The sequence below is a fragment of the Tauraco erythrolophus genome, chromosome 10 (genome assembly GCF_009769465.1).
Source record: "Tauraco erythrolophus isolate bTauEry1 chromosome 10, bTauEry1.pri, whole genome shotgun sequence".
Taxonomy (NCBI): domain Eukaryota; kingdom Metazoa; phylum Chordata; class Aves; order Musophagiformes; family Musophagidae; genus Tauraco; species Tauraco erythrolophus.
The window spans coordinates 22,328,750-22,350,653 of record NC_141474.1 but is presented as its reverse complement, the minus strand read 5'-3'; the positions used below and the strand labels follow the sequence as shown (position 1 = coordinate 22,350,653).

Below are 21,904 nucleotides of genomic sequence, written 5' to 3'. Positions count from 1 at the left end.
ACTCCCAAAACAGAACAGCTATTACTACTGTGATACAACTTTTTTGTGATCTACATTCTTAAAGGGCTATTTTTTCAAATCAAAGTTTTACAGTCACAATTCAGATACTACCAAAAACCCACTACCTCCCTAAGTTTTTTCTAGGATACTAGGAAAAAAGCAAAAAAGAACCACCACATCCAATCACACTACACCAAATAAATCCAAGCAAAATGCAAGCCTACACCCTGTACAATTCCATGTGCACTTAATCTTTTGTTCTGTTATCACGAAAAAGGGGCGGCTTCCACATGATGAGGGCTCAAAGTTCTCAATCCTACCTGAAACCACCTCACCTTTTATTTGGACACAAGACCACCAAGTCATCTTCTGGTGAACATGAATATCAAAGATTCTAATGAACTGTTTTCTAGGATATCAGTTAGAAAGTTGGTTTTTAACACAAAATTCACATGAAGAATACTAGTTATCCACACTCCTCTTACATACATGTGTACTCTCTCAATCATTAAGCGTCAGTAGAGAATCTGAACATTTGGCAAAGCACTATCCTGAATGTCGTCAAAATACAATATTCCATTTTCTAATCTTCTATGACTTACACGGTTTTTCTACTTACACTGTAGATATATTAAAAAAAAAACCCTCTCCATCACATTTTGAGTTACACAGTAAAGCAACTGTTTTCCCAGAAAAACTTACTTAAATTTCTTCATATCTTAACAGCTGAAATCATTGTACAATTTACACTTATAATTTACCACAACATACAATTTACACTTCTGATCATTATTTTAACAAAAATGATCTTTAATATGGTTAGAAGTTATCCCAGTATACACTTCTCACAAGTTCACTATTAATTTACAAGATACTAATTCTACTTACAAATTATTTAGCTGTCATAGCTGTCAGCACAGCTGAATGTCAAAGCTAAGGCATTTTTTATGCATTATGACCCAAGATTCTTCTGACATTCAGCCAGCTATCTCAAGGCAGTGTTGAAATTCAAATAATAAATCAAACATAAGAAGTTTAACATCTACTCAAAGATGTCAAATTAGACTTCTGATCTGAAATGGGTTAGTAAAAATTCGAAGTATTTCACCTGCATCATTCTCCTACTAAGTACTGCAAGTAATTCTGAACTTACACACGGAATTCAGCAGTTTAGTCAAAACTTCCCTTCAGTGTACAGAACTACACTGAAACACTACATGCTCATTAATATCCAGATTCAACTGGAACACTAACAAACAAGATTGATAAACTACATACAAAGGAAATACAAGAAACACAGAACACCTCCCCATTAAGGAAGGCTAAGAAGGAAAACACCAGATGATTCTACAGTTCTTCTGCTACTCAAATCATTAAGTGTGATTCTGGCAAGAGGAAACTGTTCTCTGTCCTCTTTTCCACTACAATGCTGAGGAATCACTGAAGAACAGTTCTGATATGCTATTATGGAATTTCTTAAATATAAATCAAGCCCACAATGTATTAGAATGACTTTAAACAATAAATTTACAAACTCCTACAGTGACATATAGATCATTTATTAAAACGTGACTTCATGTTTAGAGGAACTGTTATCCTTAGGAGATTTTTCGGGCCCAGTTATGCAAAGCTTTATGTCAGGTCTTGTAGGGAAAAATAAAAATATTATGTCTCCAATTCAAGATAACAGCATCTGTATCTTTTCAAAAGCTCAACTACTGTCTTGTTACCTGGTAACACTCAAGGGAAATTCTGAACAAAGTTTTTGAATTTATGAAGTCTGGGTCACCTACAAGATCCATGTACAGTAACTCACCAGTGTGCATAAGTAATTTTACTAGCTTTTCAGTCTTATTTTTAACCGTAATTGCTATTCAAAGCAATAGTCCCTGACCAAAACAAGAGTCGGAAAAAGGAGACAGACTTTGCTACCATGTTTGTGAGTTGGAAAACAGGTTATTTTCAAGTCACTGTTCTATACACTGAAAAAAATAGCCAAGCGCTCTCTGTGATTAGCCGAGTCACATTGCACCAGCTGCAAGCCACTATGGAAAACAGTATTATGGTTTTGATGGGAATATTCATGAGTGCTTTAGAAATTTCGAATCACTCGTATATGAGAAATTCCAGAGCACCAATTGCAGTATCACATCCAACTTGTTCAGCTCAGTACTGTCACCCTCAAACTTGTCACATGGATTATCAAGGTAGTTTTCTTCAGCGGCAAAAACGAAATTGCTTGGGCTCAGCAAGTCCCAAGTTTCAGTTCAGTTCTTCAAAACACCTGTTTGTGTAACTGTGCTGTGAAATTTGGAAGAGTCGAAGAGCGACTGCCTTGTAAATCCCTACCATCCTCCTTTTGCACAAGTTAATGGGGACTGTAGGAAGCACAAACAGTAGTAGCTGTATTTGAGAGCCTGGAGACCACACGAATCTGCTGATGGACAGCCTTCCTTCCTTTTGTCAGATCTTCTACTACTACTTAACATTGTTGTTAAGAAGGTGAAGAAAAACCCACAAGGAAATACATTCAAGTTTTGTAAGTCAGCTCAAGTAAAATACTTTGAAAGAGCTGGTAGTAACATACAGCCTGCACTTTAAGCATAGCTCTTAAGCACTGCAAAGCAAATACTATTTAAAAATGGGGATGGTATAATTGAAAGCTGGTTATGATGCTTTAATAATGTGGAACACAGAAAGCAAGTTACAAGAAAAAAAAACAACAGACATTTGTAATCTTAAAAGCATTAGGAAATAATTACCAAACATGAAAAAACAACAGCTTCTCAAAGTAGATCGAAGTTGAACTCTAAGACTTATGAAATATACTTTAAAAGTATAGTTAAAAACACTCAGACTGAAGTATTTAAAAGATGTTGTTTCCCAATGATCAAATATAGACATCTCATTAGGTATGAATTATTTTTGCAAAGCTAATTACTAGCACGAGTACAAGTAAATGCCTTGAATGCAACACAATTTAAGTCTGTTTTTCTGCAGGGTTCAGGGCCTCTAGCAGTATATGGTCAGAAGACAGATGAATTGTGCATTTTTATTTCTTGAGGGTAAAAAAATCCCAACATCTCAACAAATGAGATACACAAGGTTCTCAAAACATTCCACTATGCCTTAAGAGAAAAAAACCATGCACACATACCCATTTTTTTGTAGTACTCCTCCCAGGCCTTGGTATAGTCAACCTGCCCTGCTGGTGCTGGATTTGGCTGATCTCCTGAATTACATCAAAAATAGTCAAAATAAAACTACTGGGTTTTGTTTCATACATAGAACTATTCAGAAACAATCAGCTGAATTTTTCAGTAACAATCCCAAATAACATCACTCAAATCTGACACTATAAACCAAGTACAAGCTACTACAAATATAAACAATTAGTAAAAGACATCACAAAGAAAACAAAGAATTGTTTGAAGTGTTCAGCATGTTTTCCAAGATTCAGGAAATGCACACCACTCACAGTACAAACTACTACCTAAAATTTAAGTGGTAAGCCTCATTTAGGCACAATTATACTAACACAACTAAATACTACAATTACAATTGTCCTAAAACCACTGGAAGTGATGCAACTGTTTAAGTAAATGAAAATCAACAGTTTGACTCGTTCCGTTTTTACTTATGACTGCCTGCACTATGTAGCCATAATGAAGTCAGCCTAAGCTGTAGCAAAATTCTCTTTGGAGTACATTACAAGATAAATACATTTTCCTTATTACTGTTGAAATCAGAAAAAGCAATGTTGAAGGCTATAAGCAAGAGTCTTCCAAGGAAGCCAGGTACCTTACAATAAATTTACCCAACATATGAAGACCACAATAAAAAAAATAATGGGGCATCTACACCCCAGCAATGAGAAATTTATCAATTTTACTAAACAGCTACCTTGTCCATTAGTTTGGGTTGTAGCTGGTCCACCAGGAGGGGCTGCTGGCGGTGGCTGTGCTTGCTGCTGATAGTAATGAGCATAATAAGCTGCCCATGCTGCTGAATTGGGATCTGTTCCTGGCTTACCTATGAAAACAAAACATAAGCATTTATAAAAAGCAGAAGGAACAGAATGCTGTCCTAAATTAACCCTGTCCTAAGCATTCATTTTCTTCCAAGGAAAGTCTACCTAAACCGAATAACCACATACATTCTGTAAGTCTCTCTGCTTTCTAACAAAAACTTTCGATCAAGTTTCAGACAAGTGTATTGTACAAAGTATACTTTCACAGGACTGATGAGAGAAAATCATGCTAGAATACTTACTACTACGATGTCATTCAGTAATTTTTAAACGTGATAAACAGAAACAGCTTTTCCAGTTTATTTGAACAGTCATGTTACTAAATGGTAGCAACAATGAATCATTCTTTTTACTTTTGTTACAACCTCATACTAATGACACAGGCACAGGTGGAGGAGGCATGCCAAACATGTATTTCTGAAATAGAATACAAATCTCACTAGGTATTTGCAATGCTTGTCAGTTAAATTTTAAGGTAATAGTAAAATATAGAAATAGATAGCATTTTAAGAACCTGAATCTCCATACATGGCTATAAAGCATCACTGTTTACTTACAGCTTTTTAGGTAACAAACAATAGCAACACTTGGCATCTTCTGCAGTTAAATCCATGCTTCCCTCTTTTTTAACTACATCTAGGTAGGCCAACGATGCTGCTTCCTAGAGTCTTATTTCTCTGTATTTCACATATAGCCTTTAGGAATGGCTTATTCTTGCTGAATCATAAAGATTGATTACATTACCAGACCGGAAAGCCACAAAAACTGCAAATCTACTATTAGAGAATGTAACGTTCTATAACACAATCAGCATCCTTTAACATTATTTATATCCTTAGAGAACAAAATATCTGCAAATAAATGCAGCCAACTGAGGAAAAAACTTCACATAAAGACATTGTCACAACTGATACTTTAGAATAACTATGCATGGGAATGGAACTATATTTTCCCCTGAACACAAAACAGGTAGTGCAGTGACTAACAGAAAAGAAAGAAGAAAACCCCTGAAAAAGGCATTCAGGGAGAAGATATCCACAATACAACAAATTTATTTGTTGTATTGTGGATATTAAAGTCAAACAAAATGCATTTGACATTAAAGTCAAACAAAATGCACACAATAGCATCAGCATACAGAGAACAATGTTAACATTCTGTTTCCTGTTGAAATTATGCTGCTTCTGTCAACAATAGTAGTTTTAAACTAGTATATACTATGTTCTAAGGTTACCTGCAAATAGCAAATAAGCCATTGCTCGATTCCCTCCCTCCTTCCCCTTAGCAGCTACTTCTCTAGAACAGAAGAACACTGAGCAGGATTAACGAAATTTCCAAAGAAATCTGACTGTAGTAACTAGCTCCACTTTCACATGACAAGGGGCAAGCATGGTTCTGGAGAAAGCACCTCTGAAAAAAATACTAAAAGAACCCATTTGTTACTCTGAAATGAGCAAGTAAGCAGACAAAACTTATCCAAATAAATGCTAGTCCAAAGAAACATCAACTGCAACTACATATAGGAAAACTTCATTAAAAACGAATTTGTTAAAACGATTTTTAAGAGGAGTATTTATCCAAAAAGGGCTTATAAAATCATCAGGATGACAACAAGTTGAGCATTTACCATTTTTCTTACAGATCTTTATGTAGATAAATTCCTTCATACAAAAATGAAAAAGTAGTATGAAAAAGGCTGTAACATTTTTGGCAGTGGTTTTGCATTAAAAGATGTTCTTGGTATGCTGAGACTTCAGTCAAGTCACTGTGAATCATTCTACTTTTAAATGACGGTAATAGATATTTTTAAATATGAAACTAAATGCATGTAGAGGTACCCTTCATGAAAGTTAGGGAAATGAAACCAGAAATGGTTCTTTGCCAAGAAAGGACATACCAAATCTTGAACACGAACAGAACTCTCTGTACACTGTATGATGCTCTCCAAAGCCCTCCCCTTTTTCTGCCAACAGAACTTGTGTCAGGACCAGGGGCTATCAGAAAATATTTATTCCATTTGTAACAAAATTAAAATTGAGATCTTTTGGCTGAAGTTCTGAAGCAGCTCTACCTCAAGCAAAATGAGGTACAAGCGACTCAAGCATCTAGCCTTACCATGCCTTCTGTGACTGCAGTTCCGTTTCCCCATATGCTCTAGTCCAACCAAAAGACGTAACTTAAAGAAAAGCAGGATACTAAAACTACGGGAAGTTGTAATTCAGTAAAAACTCCCAGTCTTGACAAAGATAAACAGAAATAGACTAATCAGATTCTACAAAGATGGGTTTCAGAAGAAATACAAAGCTACTGTAAGCAAAAGCTCAAAATACACAATCTTAACTAGTTTTACTGCATTAACAGCAGTTAAACAGAAGTTTTATCCCTCAAAACTGACTGAACAAAATACATTTGTATCAGACTGAGAAGCAATCCTCGTATAGGTGAACAAAAGCTAGAAATATGTAATATAGCATAAACAGCAAAGTCAGGATCAGTGAGATTGTAGGGGCACTGTTTAAAATAAAATACAAAGTTATTGATTATTAACAAAAGAAAACACATCCTCATTAAAGAACTTTATGTAAAAACATCCATTGTAAGAAAAATGAACTGATTTGCACAATATGAGTAATCAAGAGTCTTACAAAAAATATTATATACTGGGATACAGTATCAATACCATTTAGTAAAGAAGTATATTCCAACTGTAACAACTGAATTTCAACATCTCACAAGCAACATGTGGGAAGTGTAAAACATACGTAAACTGACAATCAGTAAGAACAGGAGTTTTTTCAGGTTTACCAGTGTAACACAAACAAGCCATGAAATTTACATACTTGCAAGGACAAAATGGATGTACTCAAATCATATCCATACTACAGTACCACTGTGATATTTCTTACCTGGATCTGGTGGATTTGGTGGCTGCCAGTGTGGATAAGCATTTCCCCATCCTTGTGGAGCATATGGAGCTGGAGGACCGCTACAAAAGATCAAGTCATACATATACAGTGAAATCCAGTGACAGAGTCACCCTGCAAAAAAGGAAGCTAGCTGAAGCAGTACTTACTGAGGTGCAGGGCCAGGAGGCCCTGGATTATAAGGAGCTGGGTTATACGGTCCCATAGGAGCACCAGGACCTGGTGGCCCAGGAGGTCCATGTGGGCCAGGAACAACACCATGGGGTCCATGGGGAACAGGTGGACCCAATGGATTTACCGGACCCTGTAACAAGAGTGACACAGAGATGAAAATAAACCTTGAAGTCCTCCATTTTTCAGCAGTTTAGAAGTACGAATCTGAACATGTTAAGAATATAACGTAAAAAGGGTTGTTTTTAAATAAAGACATTTCCCTGAAGAAAACAGTCTTTCTGAAGATTAATTAGGCTTATGGCTAGTTAGAGAATAGAGTTAAAAGCCACTGTGGCAGTAATAGCAACTTTTAAAGAATGTAAACTTGGATTAAAACTCTACATAAACATACTGAGACTGAAAAACTTAAACACACAGTTTAGTAGCTTCAACAACATCAAGAATGTCTTTGAAGTCATTAAATTTTTAATTATGCACAAAGTGGGCATCTTCAAAAACGCATTATTAAACAATACTCTGTATTACACTGAAGAAAGCAACTGTTTCTTTCAGTTTCAAGTTTTTTCTTCTTTTGGTGCATTAAGTTATGTTTATATTTATATAATTAGAAATGTATATTTATATGTTATAGTTTAAACCCAGATTATCATTTATTATTATCAATTTATTATCTAAGTAATTTGTAAGTGAAACGAAAGAAAAGTCTCCACAAAGGAGACTCACTTCCTATTCTGCTTAGTTATTATAGTAAATTAAAATATAGTTATATACTCACTCCAATTTTTTCTTCTATAAGTTGTCGTGCATAATCTATTTGCTGGGGTGTTCCACGGATAGTAAACATCTTCATGTTTGGATCTGCATTAGGTGGAGGATTTCTTTGAAGTTCTATTCTAGCACCAGACTGCTGGCTTATGCTTTTAATAGTTTCACCACCTACAATGCAACACACAGCTTTTATGACACGCATTAAACTGGAAATACTAAGATCGAATCAGAGAAAGTCAACTGCATGGAAGCTGAAGATAGAGAAGTGAAAAGACATCTATTCTTACGAGCCATATAAGAACATTCTAACAAGAGTTAAAAAAGCCTCTTCTATGTAGTATAGAGCTTTGTTTGCATTAAACTAGTAAAAATAATTTTTTTAAGAACACAATATTGTTACTTAGAAAGAACAGCAAATAATTCCTACAATGTTGTCTGTTTTTTTTTCCATTCACGTAAAGATGTAAGATTAGATACGAATAACAACCGATACCCATGGTTATCAGTAAACAAAACCTCAAAGCCTAACCCCCATATAAAACAGTAGACAAATATAGGCAACAAAAAAAAACACGCAGAAGCTGACCAGATGGTAAAGTCCACATTTTTTGCAGTGTACTAAAACCACAAAGTTAAATTCCTTAAACTAGGTATCTTACAGGATCCTAAGAAGTTACTTGTATCATCAGTAGGCACAAAGATTTGCAACCAAGGGTCATTTGGCATGTAACAAACAAACAAAAAACCCCCCAAAAATCAAATCAACCTTCCAGGTCAAGAATTCAACTATATCAGCCTATTTGTTTTGTCTGGAAAACACATTACAAATAAGATATTAACATAACTCAAGCATTTCATTTAGAAATACACAGTAAATTATTTTTAAAAGATAATTCTTTGATAAGTAATTATTTTAATAAACACACATAAGAAATTGTTACAGGATTCCACTGTGAAAGATCTTCACTTGAAAACGTGAAAATTAATTTTAAGAGTGAGTTACAGATTTAATAACACTAGGCTAATCAAGCAGCATCGAATGCAAGTTAACTAAAGATACATCATGTAAGAATCCACCACATACTACCAGTGTACTCAGTACTTGCTACTTTTTAACAAAATGGGTTTCATAAATTGATTGGTTGTTGACTTTTAACTACTGTAGTATGTGTTTTGGTGAGAAAACTCTGAAAAGAATATTAGGAGTGTTACGATTTAGCAGTATTATGTTGTGCTACCATATATGAAAATATTTGCAAAGGCTTCTCTTGAAACACCTCTCTAGTATGGCTATTTGCACAAATAGAAAAGCTGAGAGTTTTAGCTACATATAGATACACATATGTATAAGATATATTGCCTTTGCCAATGATTAATCCAGTTTTGCCAGTGGGAACAATAAAATTGAATTCCTGTAATCCACCAGGAGGCCCCATGTTCCAGTTGCCTTGGCCTCGACCCCGTCCTCGACCACCAGGTCCTGGTCCACCAGGGTTACCAGCCTAAAAAGAAAAAAGCAAAATTAGCACGTTCTATAAAAATTACTGCAAGTAAATTATTAAATGTCAACTGGTTACATCACATCATTCATTAAGGAAAAACTGACTTAGTACTCAGATAGTTTTGATAGTTAAAATTAGTATCTTCTCCAGAAGATGGTCATTTTAAAAGATGTTCTGTACAACTCTGCACATGAAAGATGAAGAAGGAAAGAATATAGAAGCAAGCAGAAAGTTTCGCGTGTACAAAGACAAAATTTCTGTCTGCCTTCTGTAAATGCAGTGGTTGGGCTCATCTCACAAAACAAGCTTTTAAACCATCTTTTACAACACCAATTACAACCACAAGTAACAGCATATCAGCTATTAATACAAGACAACAGAAGAGACAGCTCTAAAACCAGCCAGATCAAGAACCGCCATGACTTTGAATCATTATCATCCTGACACTTGCAAAACTGTAACTGTAAAAGCAAACATTCATATTCCAGACTGAACTTTGAAGTAGACTCAAATGGCATCTTTAAACTATTTTCTTTAGTTACACACTCATTTTTTAAGTTTTAAATCTTTCCAAAAGTCAGGGAGGAGATTCTGAATGGTAAACAACATATTAGCCTACCTGAACACTTCGAAGGAGATCTGTAATAATTTCTGCAGCATGCTGACATCTGTCAGGAGGCCCTGTGATTTGGGCTATTCTATCTGGAGTTGTTCCATCATCTGGAATAAAAATGAACTATTCCAGTATATGTAATCCAGTAAATTCACAGCAAATTCACAGAAATTTATGGACATATTACCAACCTGGCTTAAATTGGATCCTAACACCAGCATCATTCTGTATCTTTTTTATCATCTCTCCATTTCTTCCAATTACAATACCTACAGCAAATCGTGGTATTGGAACCTTAAAAAGAAAAAAAAAAAGTCAAGATGTCAATGATGCAATTATTCCTACCAAATTCACACTATTAAAGGGTCACATATTAGAATGGCAAACTAGGGCCAGCCCTATACCACTTAAAGCTTTTTGAAGTGTGAATTTTTAATATCAAGTCACAAGCGTAGCAAATACTGGATGAAAGCATCAAAGCAAGAGATCCCATGCACTACAGGTTCTCATAGTGGCAGCAATTTCAGTTGATGTTATCCTTCTCAAAGAACAAAAGTTCTAATGGGTCTAAAATGCAGATTGTAGCAGATGAAACTTTCAGCCTCACCTCTGATGAACAGTTACAAGCTCGTAACTTGCATAATAGGCAAATATTCTTCTGTAAAGGCCAAACTCCAATTTCTATAATGACATTACATACTTAGCCATAAAACTTACTTGGTTATTTGATAAAAAACTCCAGCTAGCTGAAACAGTTTAGAACTGCTGGTAACGTAAAGCAAATGCTGCACACCATTTAAAGTCATAATTTCAGCAAAGATCAAGTAATACTTACATGCTACCATCACTTTTGGAATCTGGTTAAGAGCTTTTAGTGGTACTATCCAGCTTAACAATTTAATGTTAACATCTTAAAATACAGTGAACAAGTTTTTCAACCATGCTTACGTCTATCCCTTCATTTCCTCCTATTCTTGACCCATATTCGTTGCGCACCTCTCTAAAGCCACCTTGATCGCGAATTAACTCCAGCACCATTTCCTTGGCTTGCTAAAAGAAGATGAAAGCACATTTAGGTACTGCAACACCAGAATGGAATCTAAAATCCTCTGAATTCTGAAGGACGCCTTACCTGAACTTTATAAGGGTCTCCAGTTATCCTAAGCGGCTTGTCTGCACCAGTGTTCTGTGGACCATCTTGAATCATGACCATTTTGACACCTGCCCGCTCCTATTTGACAAAAGGGAGGTCAATACTCACTCAAATCCAGATTTGATATTACTATATGTTTAGAAGATACATATATACCTGTAATTGTTTAATTGTCTCTCCACCCTTTCCAATAACTAATCCTGCTTTACTTGCTGGAATCATAATTTCTTGGACTGCATTTCCAGGTCCATCACCATGATGAAAGCCAGGTGCAGGTCTTCCCTTTTCAACTATCTGATCAAGTAATCTTTTTGCTGATCTGTAAAGGAATATATACATTTATAAACACACTTATTCCTGTAAGTATCACTTGCTCACACCTATTCTGCTTGGAAATTTCCATATTTTTCATTTGGAAAGTTTTTGCACAAGAAATATAATTACTGTCACTAAGAAATACGAGGCAAACTCAGTAAATCTGTAACAGTAACTTAATAAACTAATTGCAAGATAATGTGGTAGACCTAAAACCACCATAATATCAGAATACAAAACGTGGTTCGTTACCAAACACACATAAATAATTTACCTCCTCAAACATGACCATGATCCCTGAATATAGCTACATTGATCAAACCATAATTCAGACCAAAAGGTGGAAGCCTTGTCCTTTAGAATATTATAAAAAAAAATAAAAATCCATGTTAATTAGAAGACTTTAAATTGTTACAATTTACCTATTTTAGTGCATTAAAAAAAAAAAATAAATCACCAGACAGAAAGCTTTTTCCTACTTTCCTGAATTTCAGTAGGAATTCAGGTAACCTCTCATTTAAGTTTTCATAAATCTAATAACAGCCAATCTTAAGGCAGATTTGTTTTACGTTAAGTTCAATAAAAAGGCAAAAAAACCCAGACTGTAAAACGGACCTAGCTTTAACAACAAGTACCGTGTCAGCTGCTGCTTGACTCAGTGTGCAAAGTAAGAACATTTGTACTTGTAACCATTACCAGAATAACAGACAAAAGCAAGTATATATTCACCACACATGTAAGTCAGTTGCCATCAGAGTAAAATCACGATTACACTACTAACATCAGTTATAAACTCTTCCCTGTGATATGCAAGCAGAATAAACTGTACTTAGAAAGAAAATTCCCATAGAGGAATGACTTCACGAACAACAGTCTGCTTGGCTGCAACCTAAGAGGAGAATGCCATGCTACTTTCCTAAAGGAAAATGTGTAGCTGCAGGCCTTCCCTGCAAACAGGAAGTAGGAGCACCTAACACAAATGAGGTAATACCAAGTATACTACTACATTTAAAATGTTTCCTAGCAAAGCCAGGATTAAGTCGGTCTTCAAGTGGTTATACAACCTCTGTGCCAGTGGAAAAAAGAAAACACTAAACCATTTTCATTGCTATCATCCTCTTCCCTGAGCGCAGGAAGACAAAAGTTAACTTTGCTAATATGCATTAGACAGATATCGTTTTGGTAACTTTTGGTATACATTAATTTATACTAAAGACATTTAAGAACGCTGATGGGCTGGGCTTTAAGTAACTCCTACTCTTTACTGATTTTCCTCATTTTCGCTGTGATCTTCTAATTTATGGTTAATAAGAGTTTCTTTTTAGCACACATATTGCTTTTCAGTATACATTCACACATTAAATCCTCAGGCTGAAATCAGAGTATGGTTAGGTAAGTATTATCTACAACAAGATTTGAACCTGAAAAAGTTTCATATTTTTGTCTTAAAATTCCAAGTATACTGAAGGATCTGACTGCAGGTTCAGGGTCTTTTTTCCTACGTATACATTTAATTTGTCACCAGATTGCCTCTTCAATAGAGGAAAAACAACACTGTAGACATGCTATCTAGATATTATATTCCAATCTAAAAAAATGAAGTGTATTGCATAGTCAAATATGAACACATGGAATTTGTTTTACTTACTGAACAGACTCTGGTGTTCCAGTTAGCATACATGATCTTTCAGGCAGGCCTCCACTATCTAAGATCATAAAATAAAACCAATTTAGCAGTAGTGTTAAATCAGAAAGAAATTATAAAATTAAACATAATATACAAACTACTGGAACTTCACTGAAGTAGAATAACCAGTGTATCACAACATTTTGCATTTCTTTAGACAGCAATAATCGCGATCAGCACAACATATTAAAATTGACCTTAAATGAAGGTTCAGGCAATTAGAAGGAGTGATCAGCCTTCCGAAATTTCTATCAAAAAACCCCACCAAAATAAACAAAGAGAAAAACCCACAAATAGTTACCAGGTGCAATCTGTATTTTACAGCCAGACTCTTGCTGTATACGTGAGATCTGCTCTCCACCTCTGCCAATTACTTGGAGAAAGAAAATATAGAAAGATTATTTATACTAACAGCATCTGCTAACATCCTTCACTATACTACAACACTACATCCATACTACTTACTGAATCCAACCATCCCATCTGGAACTTTGTACTCCTCTGTCATCACAGACCTACAGAGAACATTAAATCACACAAAAGACAACTGTTCAGAGATCGAACTGGCATTAAATTTATATGTATCCTCCCATTTAACTAAAGAAAGCTAGTGCCCTCACTATCGCCCTGGCTTACTTGCCTTCCATTAACTTTAAACATCGTTATGCAAGGACAACTAACAATATACAAAAGCAGCAACAAAAAGTTCAGCTATAATATGAACCAATGTAAGTTCTATTTCATCCTCTTTACTATTAACAGACACGTGGTACAGGAAAGGCCAGTGCAGCATTTTAAATTTCAGCTGTATATCCATCAAAGTATGCTGAAAATACACAAATTTCAGCATCTCATTTACCAAAACCAGTCATTGCATAAGAATAATAGTTGCATGCTGGTTTTAGGGAAGAAATGAAAGGAGGAAACTACTAAGTTGTAGTAAATGTAACTGACTGAGCATTACGCTGTGTTAAATCTGATTTTTTTTTTCTTTTCAATCCATTAGCTTTCCTTTTTGTTCATAATACAGCGTCAACCTCTTCCCCTTCAGATCTGCTTCTAAATTCTGGTTATGCTACCTATACTCGAGCAATAAAAACCAGCAATGCATTTTCCGTTTACTAAGCCTGATGCACAGCCTAGGGTGTAAAGATAAACAAAGAGACAGCAATGTAGATGTGTTTGGCTTGGGACTCGCTGAAGCTAAATTTCAACAGATAACACAAATGCAGAGTAATTGCTTTATTCATTGATACCACTTGTTCAGAAAAATCTTTTGAAACTGCTTTCTTTCAGCAAAAAGGAAAACTCATTATAAAAGATGTAGTGTAACTCTTACCTTTGTTGTTGATGCATCGGTGGTAGTTGATTTCCAAAAGCTATAAACAAATAAATTAAAATTGTTAAAAATAAATTCAAACAAGTAGTATAATAAGCTTTTCCTTTGATAATAAGACTCTATTCTATCAACTTTTGTCCAAGTTGACTTTCTAAGAAGTGTTATAAAGAGGTTTAAAAACAGCTAAAAAGATTCTCAGCTGTTGCTAACATCATTGTCAGCTTAACAAAGCAGACTCACATAGCTTCAAGAAAAGAAGACATAAATCCCCAGTGATTCTTTTGATCTTACTGATTCAAGTATCACCTACCAGAACACTGTTTCAAATTCTTGTTCTGACAATATTACACTTGTTTAGGGTTTTTTTGGCAACAAAATAAAAATTACTTACAGTCATTCTGAGGAGCAACTTTCTTAGCATCTGGTTGATCTGCAAAATTAAGATTTTTTTAATTTTTTTTTGCCACGAAATTCAAGAAGTGTTTACACCTTTTAGTGTGAATTGTAACTTTCCAGTGTATTTTAGTCCCCCTTTCCTTTTTTTTTCCTTTTCTTTCTTTTTTTTCCTCCAATTTCAGGGAGTTGATCATCTGAATAAAAGAAAGAATCTCACGAACACTCAGCACTTGGTTAGTAGAGCTGAAAAGATGTTAGGTTTTTCCATATTATCTATTCAGTAGTTTAACAAAAGGCAGTTTTCAGAACACACTGTAGATTGCTTATAGATACCCAGTCACTGAAACTTAACTAAGACAAGGAACAAAGTTTAGCTCTGTTGGTTGCTCAAGCTAATGATGCTTCTATAGTAAAAAAGAAAAAAAAAAAATCAAATCCATAAAAAATCAACAATGATTTAAAGAAAAAAATTTCTGACAATGACCACAAATCTAGATCGAACATCTGAAAATACAACAGTATCTCATGGCAATGCAATCTCAAGCTGAATGTCGATATGAAATTCCTATCCAAATATCAAGCATTTCATAGCATAAAACTTCAAAAAAAAGCAGATTCAAAGCAACTACATCACTACCATCCAAATCCTTTCTGTACAGTAAAGGAATAAAAGGCATAATTAACCTATATCTGAAAAGATAGACTTCAGATGCTTCCTTCCCACCCCAAAATAAAGGTTATATGAACCACCATAATTTATGTGCAGCAAAAACTCAGACACATATTCCAAGAAATATTTGTGTCAATCCAGAAAGATCCACTAGTTTATGTCATGTTTACATACTAAACACAGGTAATAAATAAAAATTCCTGCCTTTAAAAGGAGAGGGCATTCCCTCCCAGTGTGTTGTACTGCTCGGACTTGTCCAAGAGCCATCTACACATAAAATAAAAAGAATACATTACATATATCATCTGAAGCATCATTAGCTACTTTTTGTATATTAAAAACCTCACCGTTAATAGAAAAAAAAAACTTTATTACAGGACACAAGAACTCCTGATATAATGCCTTAGTTACATTCTGTAGACTGAGTTTCAATCCTACTAAGGGAAAAAAAGGCATTGCTCTTTTGAGAGACCTATGAGAACATTTCAACAAGCTCAGAGATTTCTTTCCACAATTTAGCCAGGATTTTGTGTGTATATTAAACATATCAAACTCTGTTAAGTTCAAACTGGCTGCTTAGTAAGAGACAGAAGAAGACACACACACACACATTTCAGGAGAAAACTTTACTGCAGTATAAGGCAAATCCAAAAAGCTGCAACAAGTAAGAAGATTTGAGTATGATCTTATCAGGGTTCACACATGCTATAAACTTAAATATTAGACTTGGCAAAAGTGTCTATAAAGTAGAAAATTTATCTTCCTGTCTTTTTTTAAAGTCCTATGCTTTTAAAATGAAATGCATTAATACTTTTATATGAAACTGCGCAGTTATAAAGTATATGGAACAATCAAATTTAAGGAGTGAGCACTTCCTACTCTGACTGTAACTTACAAACCGCAATCAAGCCTACACAACAACAAAAGAGTTAAAAGCATACCTGTGTAAGCGTTTCTCAACCATGAACACATCTGCCCCCCGTCCCCGGCATATATTTTCCTCTTTACAACATTTAAACCATATTTAAAATACTTCAAGACAGGCTTATATTCACTTTAGGTTAAAACACAATGGTTTAAAACAAACTTTAACCTCGTTAAACTGAAAATGAAAAAGCATGTCATGATCTATAAAGGGAACAAAATGTTTTTATGCTGTGCTATGGAAAAAAAAAACCACACAAACAAACAAAAAAAACCACCTGCAAATCTTTCTGGCACCGCAGCCATACTCAACAAAAATAAATGCAGCAGTAACGAGTGCATACCTCCATCCTCAAGAGGTCTTTTTTGTCCTCCATAACCGTAGTCGTTTGAATTCATTGATGTGCCAGCATCTCCTCCAATTTTTGCTGCAATCTAAACAAAAGGCAGATGTTGTGATTAAAAAAAAAATTCAGTCAGCCCGGATTTATTCTAGGTCTTCTAAACGACTTTAAGCTATTTAGGCAATGCATTTTAAAATTACTCCAAATAGGTAAATAGAAGGCTGCTGCTGCTAGAAACAGTTCAGCTCACAGAAATTTTATTTTTTAATGTCTTCAAGGGGATTTGTGCTCATCCTTCAACAGCAAAACCTCCTACATTTTTTTCATCAGTTGAGAAAAAACGAATGCTGCCCTTCAGACATCAGAAACTTTTTTTCTGAAAAAGGCTTTTCTTTTTCTACCCATCCTTCACGAAACACTGCGATATCTCACAGAGCACCGGACCCGACCGCTATTTCAAACCTTAGTAGTCCCGACTACACCGGCCTTCAAACACTGCCAAAACCGCGACCGGTTATTACCAGACGAAGCGAAAATATCACCCGAGAAATAATGAAAACATCGCCCGTGGTACAAAACCTACAAATAAAACTCCAGGATACATAACTTCCGAAAAGACAGCCCTCGCCGCCTTCGCTCCGCAGGCCGCAGCACTTCCCAACCGGTCTGAACAGGTTAGCGGGCAGCGAGGGCGCCTCGGGGAACACAATACGGGCGGCGCGGCGGAGCCGCCCTCTCTCCTGCCTCTCCGCCGCCCGAGCGGCCCGGCGAGGGACCTCGCCCCCAATAACGCGGCGCGCCGCCGGCCGAGATTTTGGCTCCCCGCTGGCCGGCACCCCGCGGCGCCGCTCCCCTCACCCCCACCGCCTCGCGATGGCGCGGATCACTTCGGGCCAAGCCGCGGCACTGCGGGCACCCGGTCTGCCGACGGGCAATGGCAGAGCGGAGGGAGCCGAGTTCTGACTAGAAAAACCTTTCACCGCCCGAGGATGGAAGGGAAGGGCGGGCGGGCAGCGCGGGCGCTCGCCAGGCCGTGCGCGGAGGGGGGGGCGACGGGACGGGACAAAGCTCCCCCCAGCCGCCCCGCAGACACGTACTGGCGGAGGCGCCCCCTCCTCAGGTCTCCCCAGCGCCAAGCGTCGGCAGGGCGCAGCTCGCTGCCTCCTCCCGCAGCTCAGACGCCACGGCCTGGTCCGCAGCCGCCTCCAGGCCGCAGGACCCGAGGGCCCATTGATTCGGCAGAGCCACGTTACACACACACACCTGCCTAGCTCTCTGCAGCGCGTCTTTAAAGGCATCGTTCACTCCTCCACCTCCACCGCCGCCTCCCCCGGGCGCGCCCGAAGCAGGAGGGGGCACCGTGGAATAGTCCGCCATACTCGCTCAGCCACCGCTTCCTGCCCCACTCGCTGCCTGCCAAGAAAGAAAGAAAATGGCGGCGGGCGGGAGCCTTTCACATTCCTGCGCGGCATCGTGCTCGGGGAGGGGGGAGGGAAACCAGCGTAACCTCGCGAGACCTTGGGCGAGATTTCGTAGGAACGCTGGAGAACGGCGAAGAACCCTCGCGGCGTTTTGGCTGGCGCCCCTCCCCCGCCCCCCCCGGCCGAGCAGCGGGGCCGCTGGGGGGCGCCCTTCAGCGGCAGGGCGCGACGGGCGAGGGCGGGGCAGGAGCTCGCGATCATTCCACAGCAGCACGAGTGGTTAGAGGCGTCCGGTGATAGGCCTGGGAGCGTCACGTGGTGCGAGGGGCGGTGCGGCGCTGAGCCCGAGGCGCTGCGGGTGGATCTCGCGTGAGTTGGTTTCGTGCTGCGAGTGCGCCAGCGGGAGCCGCGCCTGAGGTGCGGAGGCTGCCGGGAGCGAGGGTGGCCCGGGGGAGACTGAGGCGGCGGCGGTTGGGTGAGTGCGTGAGGGAGGTAATGGAAAGGGGCCCGAGGGCAACCGGCGGCGCTGCAGCTTGGCCGCCTGCCCGCGTTAGGCTGCGCCTGGGGAGGCGTTTGGCACTCTGGTGTCGCTGTTCCTTCCCGACTGGTTCCTGCGCTGGCTGAGGACCGGGCGGTGGGGGTAGCAGCGGCGCTGCCCTGAGCGGAGGAGAGAGCCGGGCCTTCCTCCCGCCCTAGCGCGGCGGTGCCCTGCGGAGGGGCTGCTTGCCACGCCGTGCCGTGGAGCGCGGCCGCCTGGCGCTGTGCGCTGTCGGTGTGGCACGGGACAGCGGAGAGAACAACAGAAGCGCCGTTCCCGGGGGAGAAACGTTGGCGTCTGGTGGTGCGGGCTTCACGGTAGGCGAGGACAGGCGAGGGGCGCTCAGCGGAGAGGCAGAGCCGTTGGGCCCAGGCGGCAGGGCGGGGAACGGGGGAGCCGGCTTGTCTCCCCGCAGCGCTCCTCGCGGCACTTTGCCCGTCCTGTCCCTTCAGACGCGGCCCGCCGCTTGTTTCGAACGGCTTTTTGGCTGTTCCACCGCTCTGCGAAACGGGGCAGGCTTTTTCCTTTAACTCTTCAGGGAGCTTCGCTTGCCTTCTCTTGCATCGTCCGCGATCGTGTATTTCTTAGTTGAGAGTGATCACTGCCATTGTACAGTTTTTACAATTGGGGGGATTTTTTTCTAGGCTGCGCAAGCTGAAAAATTGGAGCTTTAATCTGGGCCCTGTTTAGGTCCTGTGACCTGGCAGGGATGAACTGTCATGCAGAGTATGGATGACGGTGTTGCAAAGGCTTCACATCTAGATAAGGTCATAGAATATCTGCTTAGCTATCATAGCAGTAGAAACTAGATAATACTGAAAGGAAACTAAGCTGTACAAGTGCTCTCTGTACTGTTCTGAGGGGATGCTTTGCAATTTAAAAAAAAAATTACTTGTATACATCAAACTGTAAGTTCTTCGTAGGCTCCTGAATTACATAAATTTCATACTTTTTTTTTTAAACATATGTACTTTTACATTGAAGTGTGGGAGGTCTCTTCTGACCTGAATGAGTTTGAGTTTCTCTGTCGTCAGTACTTTTAATTAAGGAACTGTTGTTTTGGACTTTGCCTGGTTTTGGGCAAACTAGTTAGGGAGGAGGCAAGTCTGTTGAAGTCGTGTAAGAAAATGCATCTTGCTATCTTCTCTTTTGGCTGGCCTTGTAGTTCTGTACTGCCTTAAGATATTCCTGGTTTCTCATTGGTCCTTTCAATTCTGTCTGTTTATAAACGGGATCATCTTAGTAGACCTTAAGATGCAGTGCTGCCGCTGAGCTCAGATTATCCTGCATCTCCAGTTCAGATAACTCTATGAAAGGAAGTTGAAAACGTGCTAGATTTTTTCTTTCTATAAAACTTCTGAAGTAGTAGCTTAAAAGTGCTTTAAGATTAATATAGTCCACAAAATTAAAATTACTACTCACTTCTAGGCAGATTACAGTGTATAATTAGAGCTAGGTGAAGCTTGCTGCTGAGATACTTCTGCTGAGAAAGCCTGTTCAGAAGAATTAGCATATACTTTCCATTAATGTAGCTGTGTTAACTGGAGGAGGGGGAGAAGCAAAAATAGGTTTGGAGAGTGGTAACTTCATTTTCTTGCTTGACTCTGCTATTTCTAAACAGTAATTTGGCCTTCAACTATTTTTTCATTTCCTTTGTTATTGAGAATTTGGCTATGTATACCAGCCATGCTATGCAAATAAATAAGTTAAGCAATAGTAATTGACGGTGATGCATTGAAGCTAATACTGGCTCCTGGCTATGTCTTTCATGGCTTTTTGCTTGTTAGAAGATGTGGAGCGTCTATGTACTTTGCTTTTTATTGTTACAAAATGGGATAATGATTCTTTGCTAAGTTCTGCAAGACAAGCCAATAGTTGTATAACACTAGAAGTGTTATTTTTAAATGATATTTTTAAGCAGTTATAATGCCTTGTGCTGATGAAACCACTTTTGTCTGGTACTGTAAGTGTTGTACTTGCATTCATAAACAACTAATGATAAATGAATGTTAATTTGGGAAATTTTACTGGCTTTTTACTACTGTTTGAGGTGATGCTTCATTTGGAAGATTAAATAGTATAGGTATGATTCTTCAGTCTTCCAAAATCTTGAAGTCACTGTATTTCTTAGGCCTTTCAGATAGTTAGGACATGAAATTTAGGAGATTACAGAGGAGCAAGATCTTAAATATTGTATGCTATATAAATATTATGCCCTTATTTTCACCATTCCTAAATTGATCTAATGAACTTTATCAACAGTAAAGAGTTGCTTCTATCTGACAAAATTCAGCATGCGCTCTATATCCAAACAACTGTTGATCTGTCATGAGCTGTCATATTTACTACGCGTCCACTGAAGTAGTAATTGTAAATTTCAGATCCACAATTTGGATCTGAAAGAGAATGTGTTGGTAGACAAATAGCAATGTTAAAGCATAACTTCAACCATCTACAAAATCTACAATGCTTATAATTAAGTTAAGAGAGAGAGAGTCAAGGGGAACAGGTTTTAGGACTGAAATAGTAAGATTACTGTGCAGAATTCACCTACCCAGGATGATCCAAGTGATGGCCAGCTGTGTGTTTTTAGTCAGAAAATATTCCTGTTACGCTTCATTCCAGACAAATGCAAGGGCATAGGTTTCTAGTGAGGAATTGGAGAGGGTAGCAAAAAGTATTTGTGGGAAGGGATGACAGTGTTGAAAAGAAGATGGAGCCTGCTCTGCTGCAGCTGCTGTTACATCTGCCTTCACTCAGAGATTATTAACTCAGCTTTCCTCTTGGCTTCTTGGGAAAGGGTAAGAGTGAGTTTGCTCCCTAAGCCCATATCTGGTCTCCTGTATACCAACTTTTATATAGTATTTAGTAGTAAAACTTTAGGTGTTTTCTTTTTTTTTTACTCTATTTAGTAGTAAAACTTTAGAAAGAAGAAGGAATCTTTGCCCCAAGGTTTCTATGTAGGTCTACCAGCAAATTTCATCTGGGCTTGAGGACAGTTGAGCAGTAGAAGATAAACATGACCTAGCCTCTGAAATTTTGACTAGCTTACAAGTGGTTATCAAATTGCATTAGGCCACCATTGCATTAGGTGTGTCTCAAATAC

At 38.4% G+C, this 21,904-nt stretch overlaps 2 protein-coding genes across 7 annotated transcripts in view; one reads left to right on the top strand and one right to left on the bottom strand.

The window, feature by feature from the left end:
* FUBP1 (far upstream element binding protein 1) overlaps positions 1-18,268 on the bottom strand; it is a 34,526-nt gene extending 16,258 nt beyond the window's left edge. For 3 of the 5 annotated variants that reach the window (XM_086617790.1, XM_086617792.1, XM_086617791.1), the window contains exons 1-18: positions 18,103-18,268; positions 16,840-16,930; positions 14,897-14,935; positions 14,506-14,545; positions 13,632-13,681; positions 13,468-13,539; positions 13,128-13,185; positions 11,321-11,483; positions 11,144-11,242; positions 10,960-11,061; positions 10,203-10,305; positions 10,018-10,118; positions 9,257-9,398; positions 7,904-8,064; positions 7,104-7,258; positions 6,937-7,016; positions 3,904-4,032; positions 3,158-3,232 (exon numbers count right to left, since the gene is read on the bottom strand). In XM_086617790.1, the coding sequence (XP_086473916.1) occupies positions 3,158-3,232; positions 3,904-4,032; positions 6,937-7,016; positions 7,104-7,258; positions 7,904-8,064; positions 9,257-9,398; positions 10,018-10,118; positions 10,203-10,305; positions 10,960-11,061; positions 11,144-11,242; positions 11,321-11,483; positions 13,128-13,185; positions 13,468-13,539; positions 13,632-13,681; positions 14,506-14,545; positions 14,897-14,935; positions 16,840-16,930; positions 18,103-18,216 (1,774 nt within the window). In that variant the 5' untranslated portion in view covers positions 18,217-18,268. Of the gene's footprint in view, positions 1-3,157; positions 3,233-3,903; positions 4,033-6,936; positions 7,017-7,103; positions 7,259-7,903; positions 8,065-9,256; positions 9,399-10,017; positions 10,119-10,202; positions 10,306-10,959; positions 11,062-11,143; positions 11,243-11,320; positions 11,484-13,127; positions 13,186-13,467; positions 13,540-13,631; positions 13,682-14,505; positions 14,546-14,896; positions 14,936-15,775; positions 15,839-16,839; positions 16,931-18,102 lie in introns of all 5 variants that reach the window. The other 2 variants (XM_086617789.1, XM_086617793.1) reach the window with 2 other exon arrangements.
* A 370-nt stretch (positions 18,269-18,638) lies between these two features.
* Positions 18,639-21,904, top strand: part of DNAJB4 (DnaJ heat shock protein family (Hsp40) member B4) — a 31,957-nt gene continuing 28,691 nt past the window's right edge. The window contains exon 1 of one of the 2 annotated variants that reach the window (XM_086617291.1): positions 18,639-18,735. The gene's annotated coding sequence lies outside the window, so the exon portion shown is untranslated. The remainder of the gene's footprint in view (positions 18,736-21,904) is intronic. The other variant, XM_086617292.1, reaches the window with a different exon arrangement.